This window comes from Miniopterus schreibersii (genome assembly GCF_964146895.1).
Source record: "Miniopterus schreibersii genome assembly, chromosome: 18".
Classification (NCBI taxonomy): domain Eukaryota; kingdom Metazoa; phylum Chordata; class Mammalia; order Chiroptera; family Miniopteridae; genus Miniopterus; species Miniopterus schreibersii.
Genome location: NC_138121.1, coordinates 23,877,629 through 23,890,029, shown reverse-complemented (window position 1 = coordinate 23,890,029; position 12,401 = coordinate 23,877,629). Strand labels below are relative to the sequence as shown.

Here is a 12,401-nt window from a genome sequence, read left to right as displayed (position 1 = left end):
CCAGAGAAGGTAAAACAGGTCAGAGCAAGCTCGGAACGTAGATAAAAGGGGCCAGCGCTCAGCCGGCACTTGTGTCTCACCCCCAAAAGTGACCAGTCGAGTTCACCCACCAAGCGGCTCAGCCTTACCAGCCCCCGGGCTCCTTGGAGACGTTGTGAATGAGGGCGCCGCGGCAGAAGCTCAGCTCGTCACTCTGCTTAGCTTTGTAGTCATACAGCGCTTTCACGGTTCTCTGAGGCTTTCAGGGAAAACAGAAAAAAAAGGTCAGGCACCGACCTGAGCGGAGGGAGGACTCTGCTTTCACTCTCACGCATTCGGGTGTCAGCAGGGAGCGGAGCGCTTCAGTCCGGGTTCCAGCGCCCTCTGCTGGCAAAGTACTGGCATTGCGAAGGATCCGTAGTCAAGAAAGGTACCGGGGAGGAGGGATGGGGACTGGCCTGGTCAGAGCCAAGGGCACCTCAGAGTCACCCAAAATTGCTGTTTCCTCAACAAAGAAAGGATATGCCTTTCAGATTAAGCCACAGTCACTACCTCTGAAGTCCTCACATGCCCACACTCAACAACCCTCCCAGAAGTTCAAACACCACCATTCCTGGCCATCCTGGGCCTCACCAATTTTACCTAGGCCAGGGGTCCCCTAACTAGACCCCTGCAGGACACTGACATTTTGCAAGAGTAACCGAGGCACTTCTCCATGAAATGCATCAAAAGGTGATCTCTGCATTGGCAGAAACAAATAGGCCAGAACTTACTCAGGGTAAGGTTTTTCTTCAATGAATTTGCTTTAATGCCTGCTTGGCAAGTATAAATCCATGGCAAAATGAATGCCCATGCAGCAAGCATTAATCGAAAACCTCTAGAACTATGAAATCTGTTTAGATCAGCAACTCCCCACCCCACACCCAAGGAAATGGGAACAGGTTTTACAAGGAATCCAGTAAAACTCCTTAGAGCAGAGGCTATGGAGTCAAACATGTGGGCTCAAATTATTGCTCTGCTCCTTACTACTATATAACCTTGAGGCTCTCCCAGCCTGTTTCCCCATCTGGGAAAGGGGAGTTAAAACTTCACATGCTTCATAGGGCTAGGAAGACTATTAAATGAGATAATGCATGTAATGACAAAAATGACAATATTTATTAAGGGCTAACTATAGTCAAAACACTGCTCTAGGCCTTTTATCTACAGTATCTCCTTTAATTCTCCCATCAACCCTAACAGGTAGGTAGCAATATTATTATGCCCATTTTACAGATGAGGAAACTGAGGTGCAGAGAGATGAAGTATCCTTGCCCAAGATCAACCAGCTGGTAGTGGCTGAGTGCAGAGATGAATCAATTAACGCGAGCTATTGCCACAGTTCATGTTATTCCTTAAGCAACCTAGTCTGCAAGCTCTGCCATAGGAACCTCCAACCAGAGGCTAAGCAGGTCTCCTGCCCTTGTCTCCCCCACCTGCAAATGGAGCCTGTTCTACCTAAGAATCTTGCTTCAAGGGTGGGCATAAGAATAGGAGCCATGTCTTTCCCCATGAAACTCCACAGGCCACTGCCAGGCTCCAAGGCCACAAGGAAGATATAGCCAGTGGCAGAGGCGGGGGTGCCATATAATAGCTTCCACAAGGAGCAAGTCTCCAGCCTGACAGATAGTCCCTCATGAACTACACAGAAACAAGCCACCCATCGGATGACCAAGTAAGCAGCAGCAATGCAAAGTGGCTAAGAGCACACAACTCAAGCACGGCCAGCATGGCTCAGTGGTTGAGCATCTCCCATGAACCAGAAGATGGTGGTTCGGTTCCCAGTCAGGGCACATGCCTGGGTTGTGGGCTTGATTCCCAGTAGGGCGCATGCAGGAGGCAGCCGATCAGTGAGTCTCATCATTGATGTTTCTCTCTCCCCCTCCCTTCCTCTCTCTGAAATCAATACAAAACATATTTAAGAGCACACACCTCAAAGCCAGACTGCCTGGGTCCACATTCCAGCTCCATACCTTCCTAGCTATGTGACCTCAGCAATTATTCAACTTCTGAGTGCCTCAGTTTCCTCATCTTTATTATGGACGCAAAAATAGTAGCCAGTGTATGGGGGCTGCTGTGAGGATTAATGAGTTGTCAGGTGCTTAGAACAAAGCTTGATGTGTGGTCACTGATATGTGACCTGTTATTATTGATCTCATCATTCCAGTTCTAAGAACTTATCCAAAGGAAATAATGCAAAAGATGCCCAAAGCCTCATATATGAAGAAGTTCATTTTAGGGTTAACTCAGAAGAGCAGAAGACCAGAAATAATCCAAATGGCTACTGACAGGGACACAGCTAAACTGGCACAGCCACCCAGAATATTCTGCAGCATTGAAAACATTCCTTTTAAAGTTAAAATTCCAAGCCATGTATCTTACCTCAATGACTTGGCCTACCAGGTTAGACAAAAACAGTCATTAAGAAGATTGGCGGTGGAAAAGCCCACACGTGGCCAAGTGGCAAGTGACCAAAGCAGAATAAAAATGACAGATGCAGGTGGTGGTGACTGTAAAATACATGCAAAGACCAGAAGACAGAACACCCAACAAAAGTGCAGATGGCTACTGTGTTAGGGTGGTGAGACTAGGACCAATTATTTTTCTGGTTTTCAAAATGGGTTTTTTATTGTTATATTATTTTTCAACCATAATAGTAATAATTTTATCTCCAGGCATTCACCTCAGTTGGGCAACTTGCAGTCAAATTCAGCACTCGGTCATGTTGTGCTTGGCTCATGTAGTATAGGAAGATTTTCTCTACAACTTAATCTAGTTGCCAGGATTTAGAAATAGGGAGATTTCCAATAAAACATCTAAATTATCAGCTTAAGAAATCAGAAGACCTGGCCTGCTTTCTGGAAAGGCTACGATTGGCTGCTCCTGGGGAGTGGCTGCCCCTGAGACAGGCTGTGTGTTCCATAGTTTACCAGGGTCTCCACCATCCCCTGCCATCTGGCTGGCATGAGGCCATGCTATCCTCATTACCAAAGCATCCATTACTTCTAATAAAAGTTTTTGCTGTCAAGCTGACGCATTTCGCACACAGCTCCATTTGCTGACAACTTTTCAAGACTTTATGTCTCACTGAAAGGTACTTATGTTCTGGATTTCTACAGAGCCCACCAGTGTGGCCCCTTCCTGATTGAGAACTATATACTAATCAGGTGCCAGATAGTCCCCCCAAACAGAAAATTCACATCCCTCCTCCTCTGCAGGCTCAAACTACACTTGCGATGAAACCAGAGGGAGGAGGAGCTGGGGGCTGAGAGTAAAATCCAGCCCTACCTGCAGGAAATCACACCACAGCCAGGGTAGGCATGTGAGATAGGGCTCGCACTGCAAGGTCAGTGAACCAGAGGGAGTTTATAAACACCACCAACTCAGTCGGTGGGCAAGAAACATTTGAAAGGCTTTTAATTAGAAGCTGTGTGGCCCAAAGGTGATTCATCAAACCTCAGAATTTTAGCAAGGCACAATTGCATTTGGAAGAAATTCTATTAACCTCTTCCCTGAAACTAGATGTCATATTGTCAATCATCATTTCCTAAAAAAAAAAAAAAAAAAGAAAAAGAAAAAGGAAAAAAAATTTTTGGCCAAGTTTCCCAAAATGTTTCCTCGTCCTATTATGACCGGGGTGGACTCCATGTCAATCTAATGACCAGGAAATAGTGTAAATTAAAGGTCGGAACTGTACCATAGAAGGATTGATTTCACTGGGATCCACATACATTCTGCTGACGTCATACAGGGAGTTTATATCTCTTTCCTGAAAAAGAACAGAGAAAAGTAAATGGAACCATCCACGCTCCTGGGCCAGCCCTTACACAGAACAAGGAGTCTAGGTGCCCCTGTGGTTTCCTGCCCTCTGGTAAAAGAGATGAACCCTCACAGTTTCCTCATGCCTTGTGGGTAGAGATAGTTACAAGCTATAAAGAAGTTCCCCAAAACTTGCAAACTTGACCCCAAAATGAAAAAGGCCCTATCCTGGCCTACTATGTTCCAGGCACTGTGTGCCTTTGTGAAGACACAAACCCTGAATGTGCTGGAGCCTGTTGTTGTCTCTTCCTGACCCACATTCAGTGTTGGTTGCTTGAAACTGGCCACCATGGAAGTATTTACACCATGGAAATTGGCAAATGCCAAAAAAGAGGGCTTCTTTCCGCAGAGAACTGGTTAAATGTTTGTCTCACACACTGAAAACCCACCCTGCCCTCCCTCTGCCTCTCTTTCTCTGGGCTCCAGCCACATCAGTCACCTTTCTGTCCCTCAAGAGTCACCCTAGTGCTTGGGCTGCGGCTGCTCCTCCACCTGGAATCAGCTTCCTTCACAGCAACCATGGCAAATTCACTCCGTTCTAGGTTTCTGCTCACATTTTAACCCCCTGCAGGTGGCCGCCTATGGCCTTCTCGGCCCCAATCTAACATAACATCCACCCCTATGGCACCATCCTGTTTAATTTTCTTCGCTGTAATTCACACGGTCTGAAGGCACCTTATTTCTGTGACTGCATGTTACCCAGCTCCCCTGCCTAGAACCTAAATTTCCCAAGGGCAGCCTTGTTCCACCGTACTCTCAGAATCTAGAACAGTTCCTGGCACATTTTAGGTGTACCATCAATCTCTCGTTAATAAGTTAATGAATGCACCTGATAGGAACTGAGACAAGGTAATCAGATCAGGTCTGTCTTCTGTTCTGAACCCTCCAATGACTCAGAATAGAAGCCAGTGTCTTACCATGGTCCTGCACCATGCAGTTCCCTACTAATCCCCATCTTTACTAAGTTCTACCCCCACCCTGGCTCACTCAATTCCAGCCACACCAACTTCCTCTCCGCACCTCCAGGCACGTTCTTCCTCCACATAGCTGCATGACTCACTCCTTCACCCCTGCTAATGTCTGCCCAATTATCTACTCCGTGAGATCTTCCCAGACTACCGCTGAGAACTGCAACCCCTTCTGCATCACCCTGAATCCACTTATCCGCCTGCCCAGTTTGTTTTCCTCCATAGCACTTATCACCATCTCGCAATGCTCTGTATATTTTTTAAAAATGTATCTCATCTCCCCGACACTAGACTACAAGCAGCATGAGGGCAGGGTCTTTGTGCACTGTGTTCAGTTTCATATCTCGGGGAGCAGAGCAGCATCGGACACACGGGAAGTGCTCAATAAGGGCTTGCTGACTGAATGAACAGATGAAGGGTAAGCTCAGACAAGATTTCCACCAAACAACCGCCTACCATGTTGTAGCGCTCCAGGAGCTCAGGAGTCACGGGGTAGCGCAGTTTCATCTTGCGGTAGAGGGCGTGCTTCTCGTAGTAACTGACGAGCTCCACCAGGCTCTCGAAGTAGGCGGAGGTCCCCAGCACGAAGTGCCGGCCGTCCCGGTTGATTCGACAGTGCTTCACCTTGCCCCGGGCCCTGGAGGGAGAAGGCCACAGGGGTGACACTCGGAGATCTCGGCAGCCAGACAACATACAACCCCCGTCACTTAGAGGCAACCTAGTTACCCATCCTTAGGGGACCACAGAATAAACGGTGCACCATGCCCACGGAATACGACGACGTGGGTCTTTTCAAAACAGAGGGGAGTCTGTACCTCTGAAGAAATACTGCTGAGTGACTCAACTGCTGGCTCCTCTGGCCCTTGCCCTCCTCCCCAACTACAGGACTTGACTTTGGGAACATCCAGATCAGGGTTGGCAAACTATGACCCACAGGCCAAATCTGGCCCACCCTCTGTAATTTTGTAAATAAAGTTTTATTGAAACACGTCCGTTTGTGTATTGTCTGTGGCTGTGTGCACTCTACAATGGCTGGGTAGAACGGCTGCAACAGAGACCACATGGCCTGAAAGGCCTAAAATATTTATTTTCTGGTCCTTTACAGAACACGTTTGCCAGTCTCTACTTCATGCCCCAATCCTTAAATCTTTTCTAAAACTGCCCCAATTGGTGCAACAGTGGCATCTGTTTCCCCAAAAAGGAAACAAGTCTTTTATTCCCTCACCCATTTGAAGCAAGAGGCAGGTAAAAAAAAAACAGAACAGACTCCTCAGCTTTATGAGCTTTTATCAGCAAGAATAGAAACATTTGGGAAAATAGGTTTTGACCTTAACTTTACAGCCAAGAGCATCTTTTTATTAAAACCGTCTAACTGCACAGTTACTACAGGCGAACTACTCATCTTTTAAAAAATGTTGCACCTCAGAGACATTTTTTATGGTTTTAAAACACAGATCCTGCTTAAGCCATTTCTTCACAAAGCCCTGTAAAACAATGCTAGAAGACGTCTGTTTCACTAGCTTATTTGCAGTGACATTTTAATAATTTAAAAAAAAAAATACTGCTGAGTAGAAAAACAAGTTGCAGAATAAAACCATAGTATGATCCCATTTGTATTTTTTTAAAAATAGAACAGACTCCCCACACACAAAAGGGCACTACATATTTTCCATAGGGGTATCAGATATATGTGTAAAAAAATTTTTATCCAGATGGAGACACCAGTTAGAAAACTGTGCTTTCTACCAGGACAAGGATTGAGATGAGCAGGACCACCAGGGGCTTTTAACCTTCACCTCAATGTCTTCATTTTTTATAAGGAGTATATATTATACATTTAAAAATTTATTTATTTTAAAGTTTTTTACAAAAGCCCCCGGGGGGCAGGGAGGCGCCAGGATGCTAAGAGTGGGTCAGGTTCTGGTTTCTTCCTCAGGTAACCACTCAGAGCCTGTGTCCTCACCACGGTGCTGGGGACTCGCAGCTCCTGTCTCCTGGCGACTGCCAGGACTGCTGTCTGTCGTGTTACCCAGGGTAAGCCCTTTGCAAGGCGTCCCACACCCAGAGGGTACCCGATAAATGAACAGTTAGGAGGGACAGCATGATGAACCGGGTCTGAACCCCACCTCCAACACTGTCAGGGTGGAAACCGGGGGAATTGGGTTTCACGGGGTAGAACTAAAGAACTACAGTACTAGAGATGGTCGGTCTACACGGCCTCCCCAGGGGCAGTGTTGGGTGGCAAGGGAAGCTGGGAGGAAATGAGATCTAGAGCATCACCCATCTGGGCTGCCAGAGATGCCTGGGTTCGAACCCCAGCCCCACTGTTTACTGGCTGCGTGTTTCTACAAGTTACTTAACCTCTCTGTGCCTCAGTTTTCTCCTCTGAAAAATAGTGATCGTGGTTATAGATCATTAAGAATATAGACCAGTGAGTGCCCAGCACAGTGAAAGCTTTTGTCATTGCTCTTGCCGTCCTTACCGATGACCCTCTAGGGAGAGAACACTGGGCTAAGCCAGCCTCTGAACCCCCCCGGGCCCCAGCCACGTGCTTACCTGAAGGTGATGGCGTAGGAGTCGCTGCCTTCCCGCTTCCGGATGAGGAAGGCGCCGTCCCGGGGGACCCGCATCAGCATGTCCTCCGCTTCTCCGCGACTCAGCCCGTCGTAGTACCATCTGCAGCACAGGCCGGGCAAACGGCAAGTGAGGGGCCGCCCGCAGAGGGGAAACGGCCCCAGAAAGCGCCGGGAGACCGGCGGGCCTCCCATCCAAACCCGCCTCTGGAGACAGCAGATTTTAAAAGGCCACCGAGACACAGCCCGGGTGACAGGCGCACGCAGTGGGTCTGCTGGAAGCAACCTTTCCCACCCACCCGCCAGCTCTGAAGAGCCAGCACCCGGGGGTGGCGCAGAAAAGCGGAGGCAGAGAATACAACAGCATTTTAGACTGAGTTTTTGTTTGCTTAGTTGGTCTTTGGTTACTTTTAAGGATATGAAATAGCAAATTGTAAAAGGCATATGTATGAACACAGACAAGTGAAAAATAAAGCTGCTCTAAGTTACTCGGCTTTCTAAGAAATGTGCGATTTAACTGCCTCCAGGGTTTTTAAAAACTGGGTTTTTGTTTCCAGGATTGGTTAACCCTTTGCAAGGCGTAACTGATATGCACGTTACCGGGTAAAAAACGAAGGGGAAACCTTGACCATTACCCTTTCCTTGTTCACGTTCAGAACAAACCAGGATGACCTTTGGCAAACAGATATCACTGGGCCAAAATGAGCCTCCAAAAGGCATGGCCCAGGAATTCAGGGTTAGAAAGACACGGCCGAAGGAAGGAAGGAAGGGGGAAAAAGAAATGGGCAAAGGTAAGGGGGGCAGGCATGTGGCACCCTGGGAACCTGGAGGACCCCCGAGGACTTGGGGCGCCAGCACACCCGCGAGGCTGCCTTTCCCGACTGGTGACCACAAGCCGCCGGGGTGCCTGCCCCCGGCGAGCCCCGGGGTGCTGCCCGAGCGCGGGCTCACGTACGGCTTGGACTCGTGGGGGTTGGGGTTGGGCACGGGGTCGGTGAGGCGCAGCTCGAACTCGGCGCAGCGCAGGTGCGTCTCGCGGTAGTGCTGGATGAGCGCGTAGATGCTGGTGAACATGAGGTTGTCAGTCAGGTAGTACTTCATGGTGCCGCCCTCCACGGTGGACCGGATGCGACAGTGCTGGACCCGGCCCGAGCGCCTGGGCAGAGGGACGACACCGGGGCCGGGTCAGGCCCGCCGGCCTTCCTGCACCCCGGCCGTCAGGGAACACAGGCGGGCGCCCCTTTGCTCTTAGGACAGACCCCTAGGCTTCAGCACAGGCTGGTCCTTTTCTGGATTCCAGAACATTCTACCTCACTCCACCCACTGCCCACTTTTACCTACGTAACTCCTACTCTAGAGCCAGGCGACCTGGGGTCAAATCCTGACTGCCACATGACCCACCCACTCTGAGCCTCTGTATTATTGTCTTGGTGGCTGAACAGGGATACTAACAGCCCCTGCCCCACAGAGCTGTCCTGAGGATAAAACGAGATCCCACACGAACTAGGCCTGGAATGCTGCCTGGCACATGGTAAGAATGTGTTAGTTACCAAGGTGACTTGTATGTTGTTACAGTTTTCACCCTTCAGGTCTCAATTTAAACACCGCTTCTTTCAGGAAGTCTTCCCTGACCACCACCACCCCCAACCTGACATTAGATCCCTCTCTAACAGACTTTCGTAACGTCTTGCATTTTTCTCATTGCACTTACCACAACTACAATTATGTATCACCTGCATGATTAATTTTTCACTGTCTGCCTTCCCCACCAGACTAATCTCCATTAGGACAGAAACCCTGTCTGATCGCTGGTAAATCACAGTGCCTACCACAGAGCAAACACTCAATAAAGATCTTTTAATGGATGAGACATAGATAAATGAATGAGTGAATGAATAAATGACCAAATGAGAAAGCTCATGACAGCTTCGTAAGGCTGCTTCTAGAATCTCTATTTTAGAGGCAAGGAGAGGGAGAATCCAGGAGGGTGAGAGAAGTGCCCAGAGTCCTATCACCTGATCCAGGGCTGGGATTAGGGGAAGGTGAGTGAGGTCATATTGTCTTATGTTGATATTTTGTTCACCACGATTTTTTTTGCATTACTTTTGATTTTTTAAAATATTGCATTAAAATATCACTAATCCTGATTAGTAAGTTTTGGGGGCCTCACCCACCTTACCCAAGTCCTGCCCCACACAGCTCACTAAGTGAAGTCTGGGGTTCCAGTCCAGGCCTGCCCGAGTCTGGCCTGAGCTCCCACTACTTGCTACCCAGCCCCCCACCTGGCCAGCTGTGAGGAGGAGGCGGGCACGCCCTGGGCAGGGGCCATTACCAGAAGGACAGGGTGTAGTCGTTGGGGAATGTCTCGCTCTCCCGCACCAGGAAGGTCCCATCCTTGCCCCCCGTCTCAGAGCAGTATTCCTGCAACAGCTTCTCAGCACTTGTCCTCTTCTCCACCTTCTTATGGAACCACTTCTCCCCAAAATGCAGCTCTGTGGGGGGCGTGTCCTGGGCCACAAAGAGAGGAGGGGTTTCTGAAAGCCTGGACCAGGCCCCCAGCATCACCAGTCTGGGCCCTCTTCACACGCTGACTTGGGGGACCGGGAACAGAGGCTGGCCTCAGCTTGCCCTCTCCCCAAGAGGTCTGGGAGAACACTTCCCACTGCCCTCCCCGCCTGCCAGCCTACTCCAAACAGCCCCATCTGAGGCAGCCTCCTGGGGTCCTGAGGCAAAGAGGAAGGGTCCCCCAGTGCAGCCCTCACTCCATCACAAGGGAGGTCTGAGAGCCATGGTGCCCTGGGAGCGACCTTCAAGGAACAAGGGGTGGGCCAGACAGAGCACCCAGACGCCCCGTCCTCTGGGGGGAGCACATACCACTCAGGCCCTTCGGAGAGCAGGGAAGACCCTTGGACCTCACTGGTGACGCCTCTGGGCCAGCCGGCCAGCCAGTCAGAGAAGAGCCAGGGAGGCCTTGGTACCCAAAGAGGCAGCTCCTTGTGTCCAGGCCCGGTGGCCGCAGGATGAGAGGAGCCACCTAGGAGGCCTCCACCTACCTGGGGCAGTTCCTCTTCCACAGTCTGTTCAATGTCATCGCTGAAGGACAGCTTGGCATCTGCGACGGCGCAATAGTGCCGAGTCCATTTCTAGAAAGTAAAACCAGCGTTAACTCGTCCCCTAAGTCTCTACCCCATCAACTGTGGGGCCCAGGCCCCTGCTGGGCGTCATCACCCCAGCATCCCCCTGGGGGTTCGCCTTTCCCACTTCTGTAGACATTCGTGGTGGTTTCACAGAATTCGATCCCCTTTGAGAAATGGCTTTAAAAACATCTATTTTCGGTTTCTTTTGGCATTTCAGAAATTCTTTACTCAGTGTATCCCAGGGTAGATATGACTTGCTGTGAAATTTCTGTTTCATATTTAAATTGAAGCCTTTATGAATGATGGGATTGTTTTTTATGCTGTGAAACTTCTGTTTCATATTTAATTGAAGCCTTTATGAATGATGGGATTGTTTTTGATGTCCTCATGACTGTCTTTTTCTATTTCATTCAGTTTTTAAAGCTTGCAGGATTTCTCAGCTAGTTTGTTTAGAGAACCTTTCTTCAACACTGAATTGTGACTTGATTCTTTAAATTTTAACTATTTTTTATATTTTTAAAAATTTATTTTATTGTTGCAAGTATTATAGATGTCCCCCATTTTTCTCCCCTTTACCCCTCTCCCCCCATCTCTCACCCCTCCCCAGTTCTTCCCCTGTCTACTGTCTGTGTCCATGATGAACAAGAGAGGACCACAGACATGGAAGCATGAAACAAATTTTAAACATTTTTAAGTTTATTTCTAGGATATAAGAATAGACAATAAAAAATACTCAAATGGATTTGCATGTTAGGTTACAGGACGTGAGAAGTGGTGTTAGTGCTCAAAATGCCTTCTTCTCATCAAAAAAAATAAGGTTGCCAGTGGAACTGCCTCGGATTGGAAGGCTGTAAGGAGTTAGGGCCACTATGCCTTGCTGTACCCTGAGTTGGTTCTTGGACCAGAAAAAGGACATTCGTGGACAAACTGGTGATATCGGAATAAGGCCCATGAATTAGTATTGTGCCAGTGTTAACGTCCTGGTTACAGTAAGTATACTCCGATTACGTAGGATGTCAGTATTTGGGGAATTCAGATGAAAGGTATATTCTTTGTGTGGGGGGATGTAAATATATAGTATGTTATATGGAATACAAAATTATTTCAAAATAAAGCATTAAAACTACAAAAGAAAAACCAAGTTTCATTATAATGGTAAATTCACTAGGGTCAAAATGACAGTAAGACAGGAATATTCTGAGCCTTCCAGCAGGCCTGGGATACATTCAAGGCTCTGAGAAGGGCTGCAAAAGACTCACCAGGTCAATGGGATCCCACATGTACAGTTCACCCTGTTGCTTCTGCTCATCTTTCTTGTCCTCCATGTTGACATCGACATCACCTCGGGGGCCCAGCTTCTTATGCTGAGGGGAAAGGTACAGACAGCCTGTCGCCCTTGAGACTCAGGTTCAGGGTGTTTGAGCCAGCAAGCACCCATCTGCCGCGTCACACCGCGGGGCCTTTGCACTGCCTCTCCTCCCTGCCTAGCCCCGCCTCAGAGGAACTCTCCTCAGCGACTTGATCTGAAATAACCCGCACTCCCCTTCCTCCCCCTTCACTCTCTAGCCCCTGGTAGTTATTTTTCATTCTTAGTCTCATGTGTTTCTATGTATCTGTCTTCGATCTTCTCTGCTAGAATATAAGTCCCATGAGGACCATTAATAAGGACCATTAAAAATGGTTAAAAGTTCCCTGGGACTTTGTTTCGTTCCTGCCGAACCTCCTGTGCTAGCTCGGCAGAGAGGACGCGTGTGATAAATATTCAGTGAATCGATGATACCCCGTGTGCCCAACACTCTGCACACAGAAGGAAAGGCAGGATCACAGGGTCCCTTGCTGGTGGTGTGGTTGTGTGACTAAGTTCTCGCACACCGAACAGGACAGGC

At 48.6% G+C, this 12,401-nt stretch overlaps 1 protein-coding gene across 1 annotated transcript in view; it reads right to left on the bottom strand.

The window, feature by feature from the left end:
* The window catches only part of PLCG2 (phospholipase C gamma 2), a 130,387-nt gene that overhangs the window by 40,982 nt on the left and 77,004 nt on the right, over positions 1-12,401 (bottom strand). Inside the window, exons 15-22 of the mRNA XM_081119519.1 lie at positions 11,775-11,879; positions 10,432-10,521; positions 9,711-9,886; positions 8,334-8,534; positions 7,362-7,481; positions 5,262-5,442; positions 3,716-3,787; positions 129-238 (exon numbers count right to left, since the gene is read on the bottom strand). Coding sequence (XP_080975645.1) covers positions 129-238; positions 3,716-3,787; positions 5,262-5,442; positions 7,362-7,481; positions 8,334-8,534; positions 9,711-9,886; positions 10,432-10,521; positions 11,775-11,879 — 1,055 coding nt within the window. The remainder of the gene's footprint in view (positions 1-128; positions 239-3,715; positions 3,788-5,261; positions 5,443-7,361; positions 7,482-8,333; positions 8,535-9,710; positions 9,887-10,431; positions 10,522-11,774; positions 11,880-12,401) is intronic.